Source organism: Lipomyces tetrasporus (assembly GCF_029532465.1).
Source record: "Lipomyces tetrasporus strain NRRL Y-64009 chromosome Unknown POJ06scaffold_7, whole genome shotgun sequence".
Classification (NCBI taxonomy): Eukaryota; Fungi; Ascomycota; class Lipomycetes; order Lipomycetales; family Lipomycetaceae; genus Lipomyces; species Lipomyces tetrasporus.
In genome coordinates this window covers 138,499-160,690 of record NW_026611602.1, presented here as the reverse complement: position 1 = coordinate 160,690, position 22,192 = coordinate 138,499, and the positions used below count along the sequence as shown (strand labels likewise).

Below are 22,192 nucleotides of genomic sequence, written 5' to 3'. Positions count from 1 at the left end.
CTCAACAAGTTGACCGCAGCGCGATGTGCAGAGTCTACTGGTGGCGATTGTTTTCACGATGCCAAATTTTAACTATTCCCACAAGATCATATATGCGTGGATCTGTCGGAATTTTATGACATTAGTGAGGAAACGGACGAATCCAGTGACTGAGAACTGTATTAATGCGAGTACATGATGCCGATATTTGCTCGCTTCGTCAATTATATAACATATAGTAACAAAACCAACGAAGGACAATACAAACAATCATCCTGGAACCTTTTACCCTAACTAGCACTAACTCATAATAAAGTATAAACTATCTATAAATAAATCAATCGCGGAAGTCAGCCAAACGAAGAAAAATGCACCATAGACAAAGCCAATACCCATAACTTAAACAACCCAATTCTACCCGTAGTAGCACACCTCTCCCAGTTTTATAGCACATAAAAGAAAAGACCAAAGTAATGCAAAAACCCCATGTTTAAAAATCATCGCCACCCAGCGCGTCCAAACTGACGACCTCGCCCTCCTTGAACGGCGGCAAGCCGAGATACGGACATCCGTCGCACCGGAACGCGTCACCGAGCGAGCAGTTACCGCACGAACCAGTCTTGCCAGGCACAGTGAAATCGATTTCTGCCGTGTCGTCGAGCGAGAGCGTGACGACCTGGTTCTGGTTCGCGTGACGCGCTTCTTCTTCCTGGAGTTCGAGTTCTTTGAGACCGCACGTACAATCCTTGCAGGCTTTTCTGCGTCGCTTGCCGGTTGGCTGGCACGAGATTGGGATCTTGATAGTGTCGGGCACGTCGCCGTCCAGCAGCGCGTCTTCGTCGATTAGGTCGTCGTCCTCGGCTTCGTCATCGTCGAACGATAGTCCGTCGTCAATGTCAACCGTCCATGTGTCGGCATCTGATCGCTTTGGCGACGACACCGACGAAGCGGCCGATGACGGCGTGCTCGACGCGGCAGAAAGAGCTGGCGACGAGGTAGACGATGACGGGGCCTTGCTGAAAAGACTGATTGAAGTAGCCTGCTTGTCGGCAGGAGTCTTCCGCTTAAGGAGCACGACTTTCTGAACATCAGGTCGGGTCCAAGCCGTTTCTTCGCCTTCGCCTGCGACTGACAACCCATTCATAATGGCGTCCATGTTCTGGGCTTGCGCGACGCCTTCGATCTTGCCCGTTGGGACGACTGCTTCGGCCAACAGTGCGACAACTGCCGGTGGGAGAAGAGTACCGGATGGAGCTACTCGTATCAACGAATAGTTTGACTTTGGCAGCGAGACGGCCCCGGTCGATAGTCGGTCCAGCATCTGATGAGCGACTGGGTGGGGCAGTGTGGCGGTGATTTCGGAGACCCGGACCGGGTCGGATGAGAGGGACGGGTGAGTAAGTAGCAGCGTTGGCATTGTCAACACAGTCAAATAGTATCCGCTGTTGTCAATAAATATGCTTGTGTAAAAGTAGTGGCGGTGGAGAGGCCGGGATGAATATAACAGTTGGAGAGAGTGTGTGTGTGTGAAAAAATGAGTCTCGTCGTTTTGTAATCAAAGCACGCGCCACACACAACCCGAGCCAGTTGGGGCACCGCCATTTCGAATTCGCCTGCCACGCGCCTCAGCTCATCGGGGTTAGGGGTTCTCGCAAGCCGATATCGGCCCGAATGCGCAGTGAATCAGAGTGAGAAATACGAATCAATTGACGCTAGATTTATTACGACTACTCGGCTACTTTCTATACGACCCGTCTCCAAGCTAGTATTACATTTCCATTCTCGTGAGTTCCAACGCCAACTTGCGACGACCAATCCAATCAAAGCTAAAAAAAAAAAAATACCAAGACGCGAACGGACCAAGAAATCCAAGCCAAATCAAACTCCCCCGGTCCCTCCCCGGGGATGCAAACGCCCTGAATGTCAAAATATGTGTGATTTCTAGAAAGAAGAAGTAGAGATCATGCAGTCACAGCAGGAGTCGGCGCCCGTTCGACAATGTACCAGCTCTCGTCCTTCTCATCGACTTCGCCCTTCTTGTTATGCATGATCACGCTCTTGGCGTAGTCCAAATCGCGATAAATAGTCTTGACAGCAACACCGACGCCGTCCTCTTTCTGGATCTGCTTGCCGATGACGCGTGCCTTGGCAATAATCCGCTCGTTGTGAGTGGCCTCCCATAGGACCTTGGCGAAATGTCGCACGGTCAGTTTCTTCAAATGCAGGCCGGCGCCGAGGTCCTCGACTCTGTTTGCGTAGAAGAATTGGTCGCCGAAGAAAGGTTTGATAACGGTCGGAATGCCCGCTCGCAACGACGCACCGGTCGTGCCGGCGCCGCCGTGATGCACTGCCGCGTCAAGCTGCGGGAACAGCCAATCATGCGGAGCCGACTTGATCTGCAACACCGAGTCCGGCAACGGAATCTCGATCTTGTGCGCGTCGGTCGATCCTAAGCGGTCGCTCCAGCCCTTGGACAAGATGCAGCGGACGTCAGCTTGTAAAACCGAGTCCACCACTGCCTGGGTAAGTTCCTTTGGATCCGCCACGACGATAGAGCCGAAGCCAATGTACACCAACTTTTTCTTGTCCCGGCGCGCCGTCTGCACAAAGTCGACGATCTCCGGGCTCGGCACAAAGTCCTTGTCGACCTTGCTCTCGTTGAGGAACCAGTACCCGGTAACTTTGATCCAGTCCGAGTAGTCGAGCGGCGGCGGCACGACCGACGGCGAAAAATTGTACAAGAACGGAACTTTCTGCGGCTGCATTTTGTCCAAGTTTGTGCGCGGCAGATCCAACGTCGTCGTGCGCCACTTGTTAACCTGGCCCGAAATGCCTTTCCAAAACACGTTCTCAAACATGACGTACGTGATGTAGTTGTACGAGCCGCCCATTTTCTGCTCTGGCACGGCAAACGCATGCGGATATGCGCGCGTGCGCGTCCACGGCATCGTGAAGGCGCGGAAATACGGGATTTGCAGTGCTTCGGCAATGTGGATGCCCGCCATCGCGGACGGCGACTCGATCAGGACGTCGGTATCCTGGCATGCGACCCACGAAGTTTCCAACAACTCAGTGATCCAGCCCCTGAACTTGGACGCCGCTTCTTTGAGAAATCCGTACGTGAACATGCCGTGCTCGACGCTAAGCCGCATGAGCTCGGCAGGATCGCCAGCGACTTGCCGGAACTCGATGCCGAAGCTCTCTATCCAGCCCTTGAACTCGGCATGGGTTGCAATCCGCACCGTGTGGCCGTCCGCCATCAGGCCCTGGGCCAGAGCAATGTACGGCTGCACGTCGCCGCGCGAGCCAATCGTCAGGCACGTGAATTTGAGCTTGTCGGCCGGCTTGTACGTCAGGAGCGACGACTGCGACGAATCGAAAATCACCGGCGTGCTCTCGAAAATGTCCTGGGATCGGACCATGCGCGGCGCGATATTCAGCTGTCGACGGGACCTGATCAGCGCGCTTTCTTCCGGTCGCAGGCCGGGGCTCGACGCCACGCTGGGACTTTTGCGGAACTGGTCGAGCTGCCGCAGGAGCGTGACGGTGCAGTCATCTCTCATGTCGGACGACCTGAACTCGAAAAATATTTCCTCGTGGCCGTGAACGACGACAACGAGACCCGAGTACCCGAACCTGAACCCGCGCTCCTTGTCGACGTTCTCAATGTCCTCATGTGGCAGGACCATCTATAATGCGTCAGCATTCACAATCGATGCGCGAAACATTTTATTTCCTTGCCTTGGTTTTTGTCCCGGGAAGCAAGCTGCGGAAACAGAAATGGGCCTTGCCAAGATATATCTTGCCGTACAGCGGAATTACGCGGTGCAGATAGCCGTAAAAGCTCGCGACCAGCTTCTCGTCGTCGGGCAAGGCAAAATGGGCCCGAAACCGGTCCGAGCTCTCCTTCTCCTCGTCCACCGCGGCCGCCTCTTCCGGCTCATGCTCGTGCTCTTCCGGCATCGTCCGGCCGTCAAAGTGTTTCGACGAGCCGACCCACATTTCCGTGACTTTCTCGACATAGCCGGACGGCACGTTCGGCAGGAAACTTTGCACTTTGCGGCCGCCCTTGCGGACCCAGTCCGACCACCCTTCGTGGGAGGTTGAATGTGCCAGGAATTGGCTTTGCGCTGGCGACGACGCGCCGGAGCCGCCGACCTCGACAAGCTCTTCAGACGTGTCAGTCGACGTGCCGTCCGGCGACAGATGCGAGCGCGGCGGCAACGACGGCACCGACGACGATGCAGTGGCCGCCAGGGGAAGCGGCGAGGTAGGCGATGTCGGCGAGATGAGGTCCTTGACTTTGCCGTGAAATTGCGTGATGGCACGAAGCGGACTGGCCGCTCGCCGCAGTGTGGTCTCTGCAACACCGCTGAGACGACGTCCACGACTGCCGCGCGGTGAAAGCGCAGGAGTTGAGTGGCCGTCGGCGATGCCGTCGATCGCGAGGTCGGACGACTGCGCGCGACGAGTCCCGGTAGGAGTGACCGAGCGTGAGCTGCCGGTACGCTGGGCTGAGCGCGAGCGGGAGTTGCCGCGCCTGGAATGAAGGTCCAGCGACGCCAGAAATGTTGCCGACGGTCGCACCGACTGCCTAATCCGTGACTCGGTCGTGTCTCTGATGGGCTCACGCAGAGACTTCATGTCAAGCAGGACAGACTGGCTGATGTCGTCATCCCCATCCTGCTCACTTGCCGCCTCATCTCCTGGTGACGGCACGCCGGACGCCGTGGTGAGCCTGACAGCGTCGCGCAGGTCTTTAAGCGCCTCGTTGCCGTTGCTGAAGAACGAGAAAAAGTAGTCGTCGATCGCGTACGTGTCGCCTTGGTCGACATCGACGACCTTGATCTTGACCGTGTTTGCGCACTCGAGCACCGGGCTCTCTTCAATATCAAGGATGTTCTCCGACGGCAGCACGATCTTGACCGAGTCGCCGTCATTGTGGGACCGGAATATCGCCCGGCGCAGGGAGTTGACCCAGTCTTGCGCGCCAATGTAGGAGTCGGCCCGGAACTGGTATTTCTTGGTCTGGGTCGTCAGGATGAACGACACAGGTTCGGTGCCGGCGTCGGCGAGCGTGAGATCGGGGTCGGTGAGCTCGACAGAGATTGCGTAGCGCAGGTCGATCGTGCCGACAGGGAAGTAGACATCAGATGCCGAGCTGAAGTACGAAAAGACATTGTCCTTGATGACGCACCAAAATCGCGAATATCGGCCCGTCGTGCGGGCCTTGCGAGCCAACGTGCCGGACCTGAACGTCGTGTGCTATAACGACCGGGTTAACACTCGTGTCTGTCAACAAAAAGCGTCTCTTTTCTACGTACAGTTTTCCGCGGGATGTAAGCAAAAAACGAAATATGCTTCTCGGTGATAAACATGTGGCCCGGGAGAAGAATGCTCTTTAACAAATAACACGGATATTCTAAGCAAAAAATAAAGACGTTAGCGACTCCAGCGAGGGACGCATCTTGCAAACATACCAGCAATCACGTCCTCTTTGTTCAAAAACCCAAACACTTTCATGAGCTTGTCAGCCAATAAACTCGACTTGCTGGTGTCGACAGATGCCTGGTCTCCGGCATCGTCCGGTTTTTCGCTGCCCGCTGACGGCCTGATTGTGGTTGCAGATACAAACGACCCCGCCGACTTGATCGGTTCCAATGACGACGTGAACAGATACCGGGACTTGCGCAGGCTCGCACTGTCGTCGTCGTCGTCATCCTCCAGCACGGCTTTGTTCAACAGAAACGACGACGCAAGCGGCACGGACTTGCCGTCTACGGCGGCCGCGGACTCGTTCTCGTCTTCGTCTTCGTCGCCCTCGTCGTCAAAGTTCTCGTCCTCGTCGAGCTCTGGCGCTTCGATGTCGGTGTCGTCGTCGCCGCCGCCGCCGGCCACGAGCCGGTTGAACTTTGCCCTCGACGTGGCCGAGATGACGGCGAAGATTGACCGGCCGAGTGCGTACGGCCTAGCGACGTCGACCGAGGCTGCGCGTTTCGGCGTGCGTGAAGTCGATCGCGAGCGGGCATGCGAGCGGCCCCGGAACGTGCTGACCACGGTCTGGGCCATGTCGGGCGTCGCATCGCCGGCGACGTGTTCGTCTTCTAGTTCGACATCCGACGGCGATTCGACTTGCATAATGGGCGACGTCGGGCGGCCGCGTACAGCACGCGCGACCCGAGCCGGGGTCGGAAGTGAGAGCAGCGACCGTCGGACAGCGGGTGACTGGGGAGATGATGGTGCTGACGGCTCCGAATTGTGCTGCCGGGAAGACTGATCGGACGCCGGGGACGCTGGCGACGCCGACGAAGGAGGCGAACCGTCCATTGCGACAGTCTTTGAGACGGAATGCTGAGCCGTCGTGGATTAATCTGTCAGTTGGAGAGTAGCAGCAGCAGTGATGATTGCAGACGCGGTGGACCGGACCGTGACGTGGGGACGTTGAGAACCAGAACCCGCACACGAAGATGTGTGCGTGGGCGCCGTTGTCGCCACGCCTCACCGCCGCCCCGGTTAACGTCGCACCGGGGCGCTCTGTTTTGGTAGATATAACGCCAAATATCTGACTTTAATTTGGCGTAATTGCCTGTTTAATTTACACCAGGATAGCTTTACCCGTACCACCGGTGCCATCGGTGCCAACATGTTCCGATATCTTCATACCGAATGTCCAAACGACATAATCGCAACATATCAGGCGGATAATAACTACGGTGATTAATAGTACTGCGTATGGCGCTGCCACACAATATGTTAAAGCAACTTGACGACCGATCGGCTGAATGCGTCTGTCTGTACACCTGCGAGCTTGCAGTTTACATATTTGCCGGTTCCAAGTACGCGAGTGGGGAGCAGCAAGCGCCGACTGTCATACCTCGCTATAGCCACGTTCATCCACGGAATCGGTCATATTTCATGCACATTCTTTGGCCTTCGTTGCATACATCCGGTTACAGATTAAGCAACCTTCATCGGGTAAGGGTAGTCTCCGGGACGAACGGTCGAAGGCACCAGTCACACTAGGCATCACATTCGACCGATAGTGTCCATTCCGCGGCGTATATGTGAGCATGCGTTTGTGTGAGTAATTAGACATGTGGACAGGTTTGCGGACTTGTGGCACAGGCGGGCAAACCCGCCCCAAGCATGCTCACAGTTGTTCAGTACGATGGATGACGCAGTAGTCGGCAGTGTTGAGTGTTGAGTGCTGGCGGGATTTATTATTATTGTTGTCCTCGCAGGGGCGTTCGAATGCACGAGTCGCGCTCTCGAGCGCCCCCCGACCGACTCCTTAATCTGGTAACTATTGTAAAGAATGGTAATAATAATAAGAATGATGGTGTGACACAGCTGAAAACTCAATTGGATTGACTTGCCAATAATGCTAAGAATAAAACTGACAAGAACGCAAAATATCCGGTGCCAGTGCGGTGTCGGCTCGAGAAATGGAATCCCGACGATCACTTCACCTTCGCCTCGATCGCGTGCGCCCGCCCCCCTCGACCGAGCCACCGCAATTCAATTCACTAAACGGTGTATTACTGATCGAAAATAAGGAACAAACCGAGATTTGTTTGCGCACATTTCTGTAACAAGACCCCTGAACATCGCCTGTCGTCGTCGAGTCGCGTCGTTGCGGCGATGCAACTGATCACCATCGACACGCGAACGCGAGCTGCGTGCTGCTAATTAGAATAGCATACTTTGACGTGTATAATCTACAACAATAACGATAATAGCAATCCACGATTGCAATTGCCAAACCAGCCAATCGCGTGAGCTGGTCCATGACGTCACATGTGCGCCACATGCAGGGTCAGGGCGCGGCGCGGCAGTGACATGCGTGGCGGTGCAGGACACTGAGCAATAAGCTCAGTTGGGACATGTCGTGTGATCTCGGGCGCGGATTCCCCGCCATCGCTCGCCTTCGTGGCCTAATCTCACTCAACTCGCTCACTGCGAACCCGCAGAAGCCCGTCGAAGCAAATCGTACCCGTCCGAGATTCTCCCTACTGAGCTTATTATCTACATAATAAACATCATACTCATACATACACACTTACATATACACATACATTCATACGTATATATAGCCCGCCGCCCCCCGTCCGTCCATCATACTATTACACCATCCGCCACCCACTCAATCATTCATTCACCCCATCTATTATATATTGCTGCCAATATTAAATACCTACCTACCCAATTGCATAACCAACAATGACTCGCACTACTCGCGCCAACTCGAACCCGCACGTCGAGGCACCTGCAATTGCAGAGTACGTCCCACCCCTGCCCCGTCTCTTTGGCAAGGCATCCAATAACGGCGACCAGCCCCCCTACAAGGCCAAGAAGAACGGCGCCGGCAGAGGCAATTGGTATGTCTGTCCCGTTTGCCGTCGTGTTCTTTGACTAACCAACCCATCTGCAGGGGCCGCGAAGGCGACGAGCTAGCGGACGTAGAAGACGACTACAACTTCAACCCGCAGATCCAGCGCCGCCGGTCCAACTCGAACGGCGGCAACGGCGCAAATCGGCGCCCGTCCTTGGACGTGCGGGCAAGCAAGTTCGACGAGGTCGAGGAAGACGTGTTTGAGGAGGAAGACGAATGAGACACATAAACCTACCTTTCTATATTTGTCACCGGTATTGAGGTAGTTGTACATACTTGCGTGACCGACACTTTGTAGATGTATATATATACATAGTTTCACTGCGGCTGCGGTTGTTGGTGTTCGGGGCTTTGAGCTACGATTGGAAGAGACGGCGTTGTCCCGGAATGGTTTACGTTTCGTTCATGATGTTTCTGTTTTGCTGCTTTGCTTTCGATGTGCATATTTCATCCTACACGCTGTGTTGTTATCCAATAAATGAATTGCGCATGCCATGTCTCGCTCGTCCTTGATTAATTGATAGCGCTTCACCCTCGTCCTCAATCCACATCCAGACTTAATAAGTCCAGTTGACTTTGGCGTGCGTCCAACGCACCCCGCCCGTCGAACCGCCGCGAACTCAATTCCCACGAATCGCGAGTCCAGTCACACTTTGCATTATTATTACTTATTTTGCCGTGGCTGACTCGGCCGATCTGCGGCCGATATTTTGAGGATGGCCCCGTAGTCACACTGGACACAATCGGATATCGCATACTTAGCGCTGGGTCGGGGAATGAAATGCGCTGCACGCACCAAAACGGACTTTTGTGCGACACTCGCGTGCGGCTGGCGCGGACCGCCCCGAATAAATTGTCTCGTCCACAAAAACCCACCGCAAACCAACGCAATGCCCAAGATACGAATTCCAGCTGTACCTGTCCTGCATTCCCACCGTCTCCCCATTCGACCACAGCACCAGGGTCGACATGCATCTACAGCCGTATTCTTCCCCGGCCAAGCCTCGTCCGAGTCGCCGGGAATGCTGACGCCGCTCCTACATCACTTCCCCGCCGTCGCCCGCGCCGGCCTCGACGCGGTCGCCGAAGCCCTCGACAACGACCCCGACCTGCCGACTATCGTGCGCCTGCTGACAACCACAACCCGCGACGACGCGGACGACCGACTCATGCGCACTACAAGCATAGCCCAGCCCTGCATTTTGCTGTGCTCGCTGCTGACGTGGCAGGTCCTGCGCGACCACAAACCTGCGGCCGGAATAACCCACCCCGGCGAGACTGTGTTTTTGGGACACTCGCTGGGCCAGATCACGGCGTTCGCGGCCGCCGGCACGATCCCGCTCGTCGACGCGCTCCGCATTGTCCGCAAACGCGGCCTCGCGATGGAGGCCGCCACTGCCGCCGCCGACATCGACGACAACGACAACAGGTTCGGCATGGTCGCTGTCCCGATCAAATCCAACACGACGATTGCAGATTTGCTGGCCTGCGCACGGCAAATGCGGCAGACCGGCAAACTCGGGCCCGACGACGTCGTCGACGTCGCCAACCTCAACAGCCCGTCCCAGGTCGTGCTCAGCGGCCACGTCGCCGCGCTCGACAAGCTCGTGGCCGAGCTCGGCCTGCGCAAGACCACGAAACTGCCCGCCCGCATCCCGTTCCATTCCCGTCTTCTCCGGCCCGTCGAAAGCCGCATGCGGGGCGCCGTCGACGAGGCAAAAGTCGTCATGCCGCCGCCGGCAGCCTGCCGGTTTCTGCGCAACTCGGACGCGCACGACCTCACGACCGCGCACGACATCCGGGAGAGCATTGTGTCGGGCTGCTGGGAGCAAGTCGACTGGGTCCGGTCGGTCCGGCGAGCCCACGACGAATATGGCGTCCGGCACTGGCTCGGCGTCGGGCCCGCCAGCGCCGTCACGGCCGCGCTCGTCAGGCGCTGTCTGGACTCGTCGTCCTCCGTCACCGCGTATGACCCCACCAAGACCGGCGGTGCCTGGGACGCGTTCGTGGTGGCGGCCGCGGCGGCGGAATAAGAATACGCGTTGACCAAACGATCTTGTTCTATTTACATACATATGTACAATACACTCTGACTCACTTCTCGTCCAAGCTCTCGACGACGTCGTACTTTGCCTCGTCGTCGACGTCAACGCCGTGCGACACCTCGATCTTGCGGATATAATTCTTCCTGCCCGTCACGACCCAGCTGACGGTCCCGAACAGGGCCGTGATGCCGAACGCGGCGATGCAGTAGTTGAAGTTGCCGCCCGTGACCGGCAGCGCGGTCGGGAAGAAGAAGAACACGGTCGTGAACACAAGATAGACCGACCCGAGCACGTTCGACAGCCACCCCCACCGCCTGCCGAGCGAGTAATGCCCGGGCGTGAAGTTGTCGCGGCCGTGGATCATGAGCGCGACAATCGGCAACAGGTACGACACGTACAGGCCGACCGTCGCGATCGACAGGACCGTCAGGAACGCGACCTCGGACCCAAAGTAGATGGCGATGAACGCGCACTGGAACACGGCCGACACGACGAGCGCGTTGACGGGCACGTTCAGCCGGCCGTCGACCTTGCAAAGCCAGCCCGAGAACGGCATCGCGCCGTCGCGCGCAAACGCATACACGGACCGCGAGCCCTCGGTCAGGAGCGCGTTGGCGGCGTTGAACGAGCACACGAGCGTGATCACGAGCAGGCACGACGCGCCGGCCCGGCTCTGTGTCGCGTCGTAAAAGATCTCCAGCAGCGGCACGCCGGTCGCGGTCGACTCGACCGCGTCGAGGTCGACCAGGCAGAACAGCAGCGCGATAATATACACCAGGCCGCTTTGCAGTCATACGTTAGCGGATATTGATCACCACCAAAATCGCTCGGGACTTACGTGACGAAGCCGATCACGACGGACAGGACCATGGCCCGCGGCGCGTCCCGCGACGCGTTGTGCAGCTCCTCGCTCATGTGGGCCGGCGCGTCGTAGCAGCACATGCCGTACGCGGACTGGAGGATGCCGAGAATGACGGCCATCCCGAGGTCGTTCCACCCGGACGAGTTGATCGTCGACGTGAACACGAACCCGGCGTCGCGCTTGCCCGGAGTCACCGCCAGCACGACGACGGTCGTGATCACGAACCCGACGACCGACCACCACAGCGCGACGTCATTGAACCGGTTGAGGATGTGGTTGCCAAACATGTTGATCAGCACGCACACGACGCACGTCGCCCAGCACATGAGCACGACCTGCCAGTTCTTGCACTCGTACGACCCGTCGTCGTCGTTGGCGATCGCCAGGCCGGCAATCATCGTGCCGACCTGGAACAGCGCGGTCGAGCCCATGCACAGCAGGCCGGCAAGCTGGATCCAGCCCGTCGCGTACGACAGGCCCCGCCCCCACGGCTTGAACTCGGTCACGAGCAGCACCCACGAGTACTGGCCGCCCGCGACAGGAAACGCCGAACAAATCTCGGCCATGCTGAGCACGACGAACACGGTGAAGAAGCACACGCCGATCCAGCCCCACAAGAGCGCGGCCGGCCCGCCGTTGAGCATGGCAGACGACAGGGTCGTGCCGAGCGCGGTCCAGCACGTCAGGATCGCGAACGAGAACCCGATCATGGACAGCAGCGAGAACGAGCGCTTGAGCTCGGGCTTGTACCCGAGCTGGCCGAGCTGGATGTCGTCCTGGTTGGCGGTGCCGTTCGGCGGGACTGATTCGACGACGTGCGGTGCTGCTACTGCTGTGTCCATGGCTGCGGAAAGCGTGCGATGACGACGGCCACGACGGCCCTCGTGGACATGGTATATAAATTCTACCGCACACGGCCCCAGACCCGGTTGTGGACCGAGATTGCCACGGCCCCGACGAGTGGTTATCAGAGTTCAGTAAATCCTCGGACAGTCAGTGGTCAGTGGACCGATATAGCGACCATGTACTGCGCTGCATCCGCCGTAGGTATCGACCACACGGCCCGGCTAGGGCTCGGTCCTGGGTCAGAGGTTGCAGTTTAGATAAGCCGTTCGGTCCTGAACTTTGATAAAAGCCCAGCCGTGCCCACAGATGTTCCTACAAGACGTATGGCCAACACGCCATGTATACTACGTATAGAATTGTTCATCCGAGAGAATGTATTCCAATGGAAACGACGCGGAACGAAATGAACCCTGGACGTCGGCATGCCATGGCGCGGATATGTGTGCCGAGGTCTTCAGCGGCGCCGCCACCGACGCCAGTATGTCTTCGGCCGCCGCCTCCCGCCTCCCGCCTGGCTGGGTTGCCGAAGGCGTCGTAAGACATGTAAAGACAGCCGCGGGACATGCAATTGAGTCATCGCTTGGAAGCAGGTCTGTCGCCGGCTCCCGCAATCGTTGTTATAGCTGCAGTAGATGACTTGTGTATCTCATTCTATCGCTGTATAGCGGTGTATCGTCACGCCCGCTACCAACCAAATCGTCTTTTCTTGAATGATAGCTTAGCTAATCCGCCTGCGCCATGGCCCAGTCATACTATTCCCGACCCGTTGACAATGCAGGCCGACAGTTCAGCAGAATCATACTTGCAATAATTAACTTATGTTTATTATTTGTTAAATTAGATACTACTAATACTAAACCGACTTTCTACCTGCTGCCACATCCATGATAACGCCAAATCCTGAGAATTTTTTTGCAGCCACCACGCCGCGCGGCGACCCAAATACGGTTTGACTCAACGCTCCGTCATGTGCGAATTGTTTGCACGATTATTTGAGCGCAGAAAGAAGGTGGGCTTGATGTGTGGGAGTGGAATCGTATATAGACAGGGGCTAGGGGCGAGCCTTATCCTGTAACACAAAAGTGGCCCTGGCGCGATACCTACAACTGCGCGGCGGCCAAGGTCTTGAGCGGCACAGGCGCATCTGCGAAAATATTTTCCCATAATATCTGCCAGGAAGCATTAGACAACCGAAACCAAAACTGATTAGCTTGCATTGGATTCACGTCAGTGTTCAGATATAAGATATATCTTACGGGCCCATGTTGACGGCTCAGGCCGAACTTTCCGGACGCAGACAGTAATATCCAAACCGAAGATCTCCCGTCTGTACCATTGCCATCTCAAGACAGGATAATAATCCGTCCACATAAATTGTTATTGGTATTCTTCTCGTGTTCGAATTATTGACTTCGGCCGTCGGAGCCAATTCGCCGATCGTAAGATTAAGGTTCATCTTTCCTCGTTTAACGCACTGCCCGTCTTGAATGATAAGCTGGCACACAACGAGGTTGGCAGCACACTAACCACATTTTCGACGGATACGCACATGTCTCGTCACCTCTGGCTCGTCTGTCTTGCCGCGTCTCTTGTACACGTCAAGGAAGAGGTTGGCAATTCGTCCAACCCAGGCAAAATTACCATACACGTATGGACCTAAGGGAGACTTTTCCGAAATATTTGAAAATGCGGCTCGAAGGATATCAATTTCCTGGTCATAGTCGGGTCTGATGAATTCCACTGCTTCGTCGACAACTGGCGAATGATATTGTGGAGATTCCTCGATGCGAACCACAATGACAGTCTGGTACTCAGCCCCACAAAGCAGAAGCCGGACGTCGTCCTGAATATCAGAACACTGTTCCACCGTCCATCCTATAACAGCACATGTCCGTGTATGTGAACGATCCCTGCCGAATACCGCTCCAGCATCCACATACTTTATGGACCCACTATACCTTGTGCAGAAAGGTATTTTCACAGAGTAGAGCGACTGTACACTAGACGAAATGTTCTCTGGAAATCCATGTTCCCTTAGCTGTGAGATTGCAGAATATTGGATCATGGAATGGACTGCACCCCGAACTATTGTGCTAATGTAGGATGGGAACGTTGTAATAGTTGCTCGCGACGTCAGCGCATTATAGTCAAGTCGGGGCGGCCACCTTTGATTCTGCACTTAGTCTGAATTACTCCCCAGATTGCAGTATATCAGCGCAATATCATACCGATGTTCACCATATAAATCCTCCGCCGCACTTTGCAACCGACAATAATCACGCTTGGATAACGAAATATAAACTCGCCCGTCTAATGGCCGTCGGCGGATGAAATCTAAAGCATAGTCAAAGCGATCAGCCTCGGCTTGTTGAGAATGCACCGATATATTCAAAAAACAGCTTAACAGTCCGATGAGCGATCTAGAGTAGCCGATATAATTTGTGCAGACAGGGTTGTGACGAGTGCACCATGGAAATGGCAAGTCATGGGGTTAGGTTTCGAAGCTAAATCCACTCACGGCGTCCATTTTATTGATGGAAATGCCAGTTACGTCTGCGCAGGTCTCGAACACGCCATTGACCGATGGCATCGAATACGCTAGCAGTTGTCTTATCCTTGAGCACCGAGGCCAGCTCATCGACTATCACGTTACTCTTATAATCAGCGGTCTGGCTGAATCCAGCTTCTTGACGCAAACGAAATTCTTGGCGATTTAGTGGTGATGACCTCGTAGCCGGCAACAACTCCGAGCTGAATAGGATTATTCCGACGCTCGTAGCCCATCGCCGACCAGAGTCTTGCCGGTCGGCTTCTGATTCGCTGAGGGGTACTGAGGCTCCAGGTGCCTTTGTGCAACATCCCGCGAGCTGCATCTGAGAGACCTAATGCGAGGACAGTAGCTTGCTCGAAGGACATGCCCGGACGGTGGTGTATGTCTGGAAAGCGCTCTCGCATTCTTTCTCGGAGTATGCCTACGGCCTATTGTGGTATTTATCCAGAATAGAAGATTTATGCGACCTACTAGCTAGTTTTGCGTTGTTGGGGTCAGTGACTTTCCTGGTACATTCACGCTCTCCTCTCAGCCAGAGGCTTCGAAGACTCTTGTGCAGGACACCTCGACAGTGGAAGGTAGGATTAATATAATTGATATGCGATGGACTTTAGTTTAGAATCATGAGTGTCATTCGTATCACGAGATTTCACCACCTGTGTATGAGAACTTCGGACCGTTGAGCTCCGAATGGAGAGTCGATTCAAAAGAGATGAAAGAAGCTGGCAAGATGAAAGAAAGCTACTGAAATTGACACTGTACTCCATAGCTCAAAGCCAGCATACATCCCGCTTTTATTGTACTTTGTTCGTGTTTCATTGCTCCACTGGACAGAATAGCACTCAAGTTGCGGCACGATTGGTTTTGGTATCCATTTCCTCGAGAGCGGATCCAAACTTTTTCTTGAAGTCTGATAATGCACTTTGCCTAATCCATGGGTACAAGAGATTACCATATATATACATTGGTAAGATTCAAACGCGACGCGATTTTTGAACTTTATCCTTTCTTGTCTGTCTTTAGATGGCGAGATTTCTTTTAATGCAACATGCTGGAAGGGAAGGTTCATCCAAGAATGTGTTTTGCCAAAACGAAACCATCAATAAACACACTCCAGTAGTTCTTAACGTTCAACTCCAAGTCAACACGGTGATGCTATGGAAAATGCATTTCCTTCTTCTGAGTATCTTCGTCTTTCCGCTTGCGTCTGGTTCCCTTCTGTTGTATGTTCACGACGGGCACAAGGGGGGGGGGAACTGTTGTTGCTGAGAGCCTATAACACAGCTCCCTGTAGTGCTAGAGAGCGCAGCAAACATCAAGCAACTCAAGTCCCCCGCTCATGGTACTGATTATTGCTGACACGTTGATTTCTTGCAGCATTAATATATGGTAAGTAAAACCTATTTACGTGGAAACATTGTTGACGTAGCTGTTCGTGGTTAGGGTACAACCTGCTGACTCGTATACTCAGTTTGCTTTTTAACGACCGATGCTGTGAAGTATGACAGTAATATGACTGAAAGTTCGCAGCGGAATAAATTTGGAGCATTCTTGCACTGTATCGTCACCAGGTATCATCAGACAATCACGACAGTTATTGGCTTGAATTCACGTCAGGGTTATGATGCAAGATATATCGCGGCCCAGATAAACGGCTCAGGCCGAACTTTCTGGATGCAGACAGTAAAATGCAAACCGATCTACTCCCGTATATACCATTGCGATCTGAACACGCTCTAACAATGCGTCCACATCAATTGTTACTGGTATGCTTCTCTTGTTCGAATTAGTGACTTCGGCCGTCGGAGCCAATTCGCCGATCGTAAGATTAAGGTTTATCTTTCCTTGCTTAACGCACTGCCCGTCTTGAACGATAAACTGGCACACAACGAGGTTAGCAGCACACTAACCACACTTTCGAGGCATACGCACATGTCTCGTCACCTCTGGCTCGTCAGTCTTGCCGCGTCTCTTGTACACCTCAAGAAAGAGGTTGGCAATTCGCCCAACCCAGGCAAAATTACCATATACGTATGGACCTAAGAGAGACGTTTTCGAAATATCCCAAAATTCGGCTTGAAGGATATCACGTTCCTGGTCATAGTCAGGTCTGATGAATTCGACTGCTTCGTCGACAACTGGCGAATGATATTGTGGAGATTCCTCGATACGGACCACAATGACAGCCTGGTACTCAACCCCATAAAGCAGAAGCCGGACATCGTCCTGAATATCAGAGTACTGTTCCATCGTCCATCCTATAACAGCGCAAGTCGGTGTGCTGAATGAAATGCCTCCCGTGTAAAATTCCGCCCCCGCTTCCACTACCTTATAGGATGTGAAATATCTCTTCGAAAAACGCCTCACAAAGCGGCTGGGCCATTTCACTCTAGACCAGATACTCTCCGGAAATCCATGCGCCTTTAGCTGCGAGGTTGCACTATATCGGATCATAAAACCGACGTCATCATGTACTATTGTGCTGAGGTCGGATTGGAACGATGTAAGTGTTGCTCGCGACAGCAGCGAATTATATTCAAATCGAGGGACCCTGTGATTTTGAACTTAGTCTAAATTACACCCCAGATTGCAGCATATCATATCAGCGCAATATCATACCGACTTCTTTCACCATATAGATCTTCCGCCGCTCTTTGCAACCGATAGTAATCACGCTTGCATAACGAAATATACAGTCGTCCGTCTAATGACCGTCGGCGGATGAAGTCTAAAACATCGTCAAAGCTATTAGCCTCAGCTCCCTGAGAAAGCACCGACATATTCGGGACCCAGCGTAACCGTCCGATGAGCAATCTAGAGTAGCTGATATAATTTGTACAGACAGAGTTGTGACAGGTGGGCGATCGTTGGTGATAGCCGAGAAAAGTCATGGGGTTAGGTTTCCATGGCGACAATCCAAGTAACTCTATAGCAGGGTCAAAGAGTCAAAAACGTACCTTCGACTGCTGTATGCAGTAGCTGATATTGTGCACAGAGGTGGCTGTGGCGATTGCGAGATTTCACGATTTAACGGCATGAAAATGAGTTATGTTTCGGGTATTTCTTAGGCAGCGGCTCAATCGAGTTGTGGAAATTGACGCGGATGGATAGACAAGCATGATTTTTGAGGATGCAGCGAATCAAGAGGTCTTGATATGGAGTCTCCGATCGATAGTAGTACAATGGTAGAGGGATCAGGGATCCTAGAAGACATAGCAGATGGTAGCGGGCATCATGCGGAAGTAATTTGCTACTCAATCTTTAATCGGATATAGCCCACTAAAAGTGTGGCAATTTAAGTGGACTATGGCTACAGACTATGGCTACACAGAGATGGCCTCGTTCGGTATGGTCATTGAGGCCGTCTCAAGCTAACAAATCAAATCACGTCATCAATCATCTATTTACAGCAAGCCTAACAGCAAATCTAAATACAGGTCTGAATGCTAATCTAATTGAATGCCTTTTCGTAATCAACCAGAGTAAACCGGTACTTGACGTCGTTATCATGACATCTCTTCAATGCCGTGCCGCAGCCTTCCTCGCCAACAGGGACAGTCTCAACCCAGGGCTGAAGTCCCTTCTCGGCAGCCAAATTCAACATGTACAAAATCTCCTTGCGCGAGGCAATATGGCTGAATCCGAAAACAGCGGCATTGCCCATCATCTTGAATGGGTGAATCTGGAAACCGTCGCCCTCAGGCAGACCGACGTTGATGAACTTGCCATTGACGTCTAGAAGCGAGAGGTAGTCGTCGAGATTGAAATTCTTGCTCGAGTTGGCGCAGTTAACGATCAGGTCGAACGTCATGGCGTGCGGAGCGGCCCAGTCTTCTTCCTGAGTAGCGATGTAGCCATCTGCGCCCAACTTCAACGCATCCTCCTTCTTGGCGTTGGATCGGGAAATCGCCCAGACTTCAGCGCCGAGAGCCTTGGCAAAGAGAATGCCAAAGTGGCCGATTCCACCGATACCGACAATGCCGACCTTCTTGCCTGGAGCGGCACCGTTGCGGTACAGTGGCGAGAAAGCAGTGGCACCGGCGCACAACATCGGCGCGACCAACTTCGTCTCGAGCGCATCTGGGATCGGGAAGACAAAGTACTCATGCACTCGCACGTGCGAGGCATATCCACCCTGGCTGATAAACCCGCCCGGGAAAGTCGCACCATAGGTATCCAACTGGTGCTTGCAGTAAATCTCGTTGTCATTCTTGCACTGGTTGCATTGCAAGCACGCGAACGCCTGGGCGCCGACGCCGACACGATCGCCGACCTTGAGGCCGGTCGTGGCCTTGGATCCGACACGGACGACGTGGCCGACGATCTCATGTCCAACAACGAGCGGATACGGGCATGATCCCCAGCCACCGGTGACGGTGTGCACATCAGAACCACAGACACCGCAGGCGATGACTTTGATGTCAATATCTGTCTCCTCGAATGGACGCGGTTTGTACTATGAAACAGTTACCATCTGCCGCATCAAATGTTTAAACTAGAAAATCTCCTACCTCAGTGCGCTTTGGCTGCGTCCAGGTCTCAGCGGACTGAACCGCAAATCCTTCAAAAGTATCGGGATACACCATATTGTAATTGTGAATTTGCAGAAAACGTATTATCTAAATATTTTGAGCAATGACGGTCGGAAACAATTGGGGAGATAAAATTGACCAATGTGGGAGCACGGAGGTATATATACGCAGGCTGAAGTACACTGACATCAGCGGCGTCGACCCAGGGTTTCAGAGTTTGCCTGCGCGAGGCTGAGGGTCAATTGAGACGGAAGTACATACTAATTCTTAGTGCAGTTGGATTGTACTTGAGGACCCAGGATAGCGGAAATGAAGCGTCGGGCGGCGGGAGCGCAACTGGCCACCTTTGGCTTAGTTTTGCCACAGCAGATACGCGCAGGCTAACGGCGGCGACCAAGTGGCGCTCCAAACGCGATTCGACGCGACGCCGTGCCGAGTGTACTCAATCAGAATGAGTTCAGTCAGGTCACTGAGCTCGGTCGGAATATCTTCTACCGATTTGAATCTGAGTCTTTATCCGTGTGATTCGTGATGTATATCCAATGTGCGCGACCTAGAAATTCTCTTTATTCTTGGTGACTATTTCATGACAGTGTTGGTCGAGAATTCCTGGTGCATTCAAGAACTGTCGCCATACTGGAAGTAAAATTAGCCGCTGTAAGATATCATGCAGATTGCACTGTAGACGAGACAATCGCAAGTCTGTATCTATAAATGTAACAATGTCAATTGACAGTCAGAGAAGTCGCTGGACTCCGTGTGGCCAGTACAACGGACGATACATCCGACTTCATCTCAAGAAATGCGCCAGTGTTAATTTCCATTCTAAGTCCCAAACAATAAAACCTAATCTACTCAATTCAGCCGTAGACGCCATTCCGAGATCCCAAATAAGAAAACAACGAGACCAATCCAACGTGATATATACAAAATGGCAAATGCACTCTATAATCTAGATCGATCAAACGCTCCAACACCGTTTTTCAGCTCCCAAGTCTGAACTTTCTCAGGGTTTAGTTTTTCATCCGCCTTGACCTCATTCGTGTCACTCTTATGTTTGTCGGATTGGAGTCGGTAAGACGTGAATTTCCGCGTCGGGACTTTCTGCTCAAACAGCTCGTCTAAGTCTTCTAATGAAAGTCCTCGCGTCTCGGGAACGTAAAACCACACGTACACAAGCCCGCAGAGGGTGAGGCCGGCATATATGAACCCTACCTTCGATCCCAACCCGGCTTTATCGTCGTTGAGCAAATACGGCAAGCTGAACGTCACCACCCACGAGAACAATATGTTGGTCGCGGAACCGAGACCTTGAGTTTTCTCGCGGACCATGTTATTCGAGATTTCGGACGTGATGACCCAGCCCAGCGGGCCCCAAGTCGACGCCAGCCCGAGCACATATATGAGCGTGAACACGACTACGCCTATTTGTGCACTGTGGTTGGTAGGATCGTGGTCTGATACGACGCCGCATACTCCGACGGAAAAGTGCCCTATGAACATTATCACGCTGCCGACCAGTAATAGTGGCCGCCGACCGATCTTGTCGACTATGAAGAAGGAAATGACTGTGCCGACCACGTTGACAAGGTTCGTGATTATCGTGATGATGAATGGCTCACTGACGCCGACCTTGGTGAAGAAAACGGTGGCGTAGTTGAAGATGAACGACACGCCGGTGAATTGCTGCCATATCTGTATAAAACAAGCGATTGCTGTGCGGCGAAGGTTTGTGCCGCGAAAACAGTCGAGGTATGTGCCACCAGCAAGATTGAGTTCCTCCTGGTGACGCACGGCAAGCGAAAGTACTCTTAGCTCGCTGTCGACGTCAAATGACTCTTCGCCGCGGTGCAGCACAAGCAGCGCCCGCTTTGCTTTGTCAAGTTTGGCCTTCTTGACGAGCCACCGCGGGGATTCAGGAATGACGGGCAGTCCAGGTAAGATCAGCACGGGCAAGCAAAGAAGGACGCCGATAGGAATCTTCCAGCTGGCCGGCCCATTAATCTTCGCCGTGAAATTATCCACAATCGAAATCACAAACGACCCAAGGACGACATTGAACTGGTACATCGTGATCATGACCCCGCGCAACGCGCTGGGCGCAGTCTCGGCTTGGTACATTGGCACGAAGATTGTCGCGAAGCCAATTGCGCAATAGTTGAAGAACCGGCCTGCGACTAGTAATGCCACATTCTTTGCAAACAGTTGCATGAACACGCCGACGACGGAGGTCATGCACATGAGAAATAGGCCCCACCTTCGACCGGTTAGGTTGCCCACGAATCCGCCTATCAGAGCAGCTATAAATTGGCCCAGATACGGGAAACTCGTCATGAATGACTGCCGTGAGCTCGACTGGATCGACTGTTGTTAGTGTGCGTCTGTACGACTTATGTAGAGAAACGACCTACAATTACGTACTCGCCAGACGGCTGGAGCGAGCCAAAAGTGCGGATGAAATCATCCATGGCGAGCACACCGGAAAAGTAGCCACCGTCCATGCCGAATATTAGCGCGCCGAGGGCGACGAAGGCGCAAATGAGGAGCACGGAGACATTAGGTAGTCCCATGTCAAACTCGGCACTGCAGTAGCAGCTTAGAAGAAAATCGAGAAGACGAAAGAACGGGCCAGAGATAACTACCCTATAGATCTCGATAAGCGGTCTCGACAGCAGCCCACACAGAAATTTTGAATGCGGAGGTGCGCTGACCTCCGTCTACCCCACACTCTCTTGTAGCTACAATAATGGTGCCAGACCTGCTCAGACACCACAGCTCTATAATGGCAACCAAATTCGTGGAGTTGATACCAAAGCAAATCAATCAATATTCTGATGGGATGTCGCCACCGTCGGGTGTCTCTGTGTGGTGCTCGTAGCATCCCCTTACGCGACCAAGATTTACACTAGAGAAATTAATCCGATCTCGGACTTACTTAAATCCGCGTTCGGTGAAATCGCACGATGCTTGGCTTCTTAAACCGAA

General features: G+C 53.6%; 9 protein-coding genes across 9 annotated transcripts; 2 read left to right on the top strand and 7 right to left on the bottom strand.

Annotated features, from left to right (window-relative positions):
- Positions 1 to 469: 469 nt before the first annotated feature.
- POJ06DRAFT_238952 (cytokine-induced anti-apoptosis inhibitor 1, Fe-S biogenesis-domain-containing protein) lies at positions 470 to 1,396 on the bottom strand (the record flags this gene model as incomplete). Its single annotated transcript, XM_056186021.1, has 1 exon — positions 470 to 1,396. The coding sequence occupies one exon, from the start codon at positions 1,394 to 1,396 to the stop codon at positions 470 to 472; it is 927 nt and encodes a 308-aa protein (XP_056042488.1).
- A 294-nt stretch (positions 1,397 to 1,690) lies between these two features.
- Positions 1,691 to 6,416, bottom strand: POJ06DRAFT_255790 (uncharacterized protein). The gene is made up of 4 exons (XM_056187929.1): positions 5,460 to 6,416; positions 5,304 to 5,401; positions 3,721 to 5,244; positions 1,691 to 3,668 (listed from the first exon to the last, which is right to left on the bottom strand). Exons 1-4 carry the CDS (start codon positions 6,304 to 6,306, stop codon positions 1,941 to 1,943), a joined length of 4,197 nt encoding a protein of 1,398 aa, XP_056042487.1. The 5' UTR covers positions 6,307 to 6,416; the 3' UTR covers positions 1,691 to 1,940.
- Positions 6,417 to 8,027: 1,611 nt separating this feature from the next.
- POJ06DRAFT_126545 (uncharacterized protein) lies at positions 8,028 to 8,869 on the top strand. The gene is made up of 2 exons (XM_056184311.1): positions 8,028 to 8,357; positions 8,411 to 8,869. Exons 1-2 carry the CDS (start codon positions 8,200 to 8,202, stop codon positions 8,589 to 8,591), a joined length of 339 nt encoding a protein of 112 aa, XP_056042486.1. The 5' UTR covers positions 8,028 to 8,199; the 3' UTR covers positions 8,592 to 8,869.
- A 392-nt stretch (positions 8,870 to 9,261) lies between these two features.
- On the top strand, positions 9,262 to 10,404 carry POJ06DRAFT_198897 (acyl transferase/acyl hydrolase/lysophospholipase; the record flags this gene model as incomplete). The annotated part of the gene is made up of 1 exon (XM_056185132.1): positions 9,262 to 10,404. The coding sequence occupies one exon, from the start codon at positions 9,262 to 9,264 to the stop codon at positions 10,402 to 10,404; it is 1,143 nt and encodes a 380-aa protein (XP_056042485.1).
- A 30-nt stretch (positions 10,405 to 10,434) lies between these two features.
- Positions 10,435 to 12,308, bottom strand: POJ06DRAFT_126609 (Hnm1p). The gene is made up of 2 exons (XM_056184312.1): positions 11,255 to 12,308; positions 10,435 to 11,198 (listed from the first exon to the last, which is right to left on the bottom strand). Exons 1-2 carry the CDS (start codon positions 12,118 to 12,120, stop codon positions 10,466 to 10,468), a joined length of 1,599 nt encoding a protein of 532 aa, XP_056042484.1. The 5' UTR covers positions 12,121 to 12,308; the 3' UTR covers positions 10,435 to 10,465.
- A 727-nt stretch (positions 12,309 to 13,035) lies between these two features.
- On the bottom strand, positions 13,036 to 14,448 carry POJ06DRAFT_126674 (uncharacterized protein). The gene is made up of 4 exons (XM_056184314.1): positions 14,353 to 14,448; positions 13,674 to 14,297; positions 13,381 to 13,619; positions 13,036 to 13,293 (listed from the first exon to the last, which is right to left on the bottom strand). The coding sequence occupies exons 2-3, from the start codon at positions 14,187 to 14,189 to the stop codon at positions 13,398 to 13,400; spliced, it is 738 nt and encodes a 245-aa protein (XP_056042483.1). The 5' UTR covers positions 14,190 to 14,297; positions 14,353 to 14,448; the 3' UTR covers positions 13,036 to 13,293; positions 13,381 to 13,397.
- A 2,049-nt stretch (positions 14,449 to 16,497) lies between these two features.
- On the bottom strand, positions 16,498 to 17,503 carry POJ06DRAFT_126642 (uncharacterized protein). The gene is made up of 2 exons (XM_056184313.1): positions 17,295 to 17,503; positions 16,498 to 17,226 (listed from the first exon to the last, which is right to left on the bottom strand). Exons 1-2 carry the CDS (start codon positions 17,453 to 17,455, stop codon positions 16,581 to 16,583), a joined length of 807 nt encoding a protein of 268 aa, XP_056042482.1. The 5' UTR covers positions 17,456 to 17,503; the 3' UTR covers positions 16,498 to 16,580.
- A 556-nt stretch (positions 17,504 to 18,059) lies between these two features.
- On the bottom strand, positions 18,060 to 19,433 carry POJ06DRAFT_255777 (chaperonin 10-like protein). Its single transcript, XM_056187928.1, has 2 exons — positions 19,187 to 19,433; positions 18,060 to 19,131 (listed from the first exon to the last, which is right to left on the bottom strand). Exons 1-2 carry the CDS (start codon positions 19,259 to 19,261, stop codon positions 18,127 to 18,129), a joined length of 1,080 nt encoding a protein of 359 aa, XP_056042481.1. The 5' UTR covers positions 19,262 to 19,433; the 3' UTR covers positions 18,060 to 18,126.
- Positions 19,434 to 19,945: 512 nt separating this feature from the next.
- Positions 19,946 to 22,058, bottom strand: POJ06DRAFT_126509 (general substrate transporter). The gene is made up of 2 exons (XM_056184310.1): positions 21,619 to 22,058; positions 19,946 to 21,562 (listed from the first exon to the last, which is right to left on the bottom strand). The coding sequence occupies exons 1-2, from the start codon at positions 21,775 to 21,777 to the stop codon at positions 20,153 to 20,155; spliced, it is 1,569 nt and encodes a 522-aa protein (XP_056042480.1). The 5' UTR covers positions 21,778 to 22,058; the 3' UTR covers positions 19,946 to 20,152.
- Positions 22,059 to 22,192: the final 134 nt, after the last annotated feature.

What these genes read in the sequence shown, in the direction of transcription:
- POJ06DRAFT_255790 (XM_056187929.1), bottom strand. Translation starts at nt 6,306, where the DNA reads ATGGACGGTTCGCCTCCTTCGTCGGCGTCGCCAGCGTCCCCGGCGTCC. An exon ending in CAAAGAGGACGTGATTGCTG is followed by an intron (nt 5,402 to 5,459) that starts GTATGTTTGCAA and finishes TTTTTTGCTTAG; the next exon opens with AATATCCGTGTTATTTGTTA. An exon ending in TTCCCGGGACAAAAACCAAG is followed by an intron (nt 3,669 to 3,720) that starts GCAAGGAAATAA and finishes GACGCATTATAG; the next exon opens with ATGGTCCTGCCACATGAGGA.
- POJ06DRAFT_126545 (XM_056184311.1), top strand. Translation starts at nt 8,200, where the DNA reads ATGACTCGCACTACTCGCGCCAACTCGAACCCGCACGTCGAGGCACCT. An exon ending in GGCGCCGGCAGAGGCAATTG is followed by an intron (nt 8,358 to 8,410) that starts GTATGTCTGTCC and finishes ACCCATCTGCAG; the next exon opens with GGGCCGCGAAGGCGACGAGC.
- POJ06DRAFT_126609 (XM_056184312.1), bottom strand. Translation starts at nt 12,120, where the DNA reads ATGGACACAGCAGTAGCAGCACCGCACGTCGTCGAATCAGTCCCGCCG. An exon ending in GTCGTGATCGGCTTCGTCAC is followed by an intron (nt 11,199 to 11,254) that starts GTAAGTCCCGAG and finishes ATGACTGCAAAG; the next exon opens with CGGCCTGGTGTATATTATCG.
- POJ06DRAFT_126674 (XM_056184314.1), bottom strand. Translation starts at nt 14,189, where the DNA reads ATGATCCAATATTCTGCAATCTCACAGCTAAGGGAACATGGATTTCCA. An exon ending in AGCCAGAGGTGACGAGACAT is followed by an intron (nt 13,620 to 13,673) that starts GTGCGTATCCGT and finishes GTTGTGTGCCAG; the next exon opens with CTTATCATTCAAGACGGGCA.
- POJ06DRAFT_126642 (XM_056184313.1), bottom strand. Translation starts at nt 17,455, where the DNA reads ATGTCGGTGCTTTCTCAGGGAGCTGAGGCTAATAGCTTTGACGATGTT. An exon ending in CTATATGGTGAAAGAAGTCG is followed by an intron (nt 17,227 to 17,294) that starts GTATGATATTGC and finishes TCAAAATCACAG; the next exon opens with GGTCCCTCGATTTGAATATA.
- POJ06DRAFT_255777 (XM_056187928.1), bottom strand. Translation starts at nt 19,261, where the DNA reads ATGGTGTATCCCGATACTTTTGAAGGATTTGCGGTTCAGTCCGCTGAG. An exon ending in CGCAGCCAAAGCGCACTGAG is followed by an intron (nt 19,132 to 19,186) that starts GTAGGAGATTTT and finishes ACTGTTTCATAG; the next exon opens with TACAAACCGCGTCCATTCGA.
- POJ06DRAFT_126509 (XM_056184310.1), bottom strand. Translation starts at nt 21,777, where the DNA reads ATGGGACTACCTAATGTCTCCGTGCTCCTCATTTGCGCCTTCGTCGCC. An exon ending in CGTCTGGCGAGTACGTAATT is followed by an intron (nt 21,563 to 21,618) that starts GTAGGTCGTTTC and finishes CAGTCGATCCAG; the next exon opens with TCGAGCTCACGGCAGTCATT.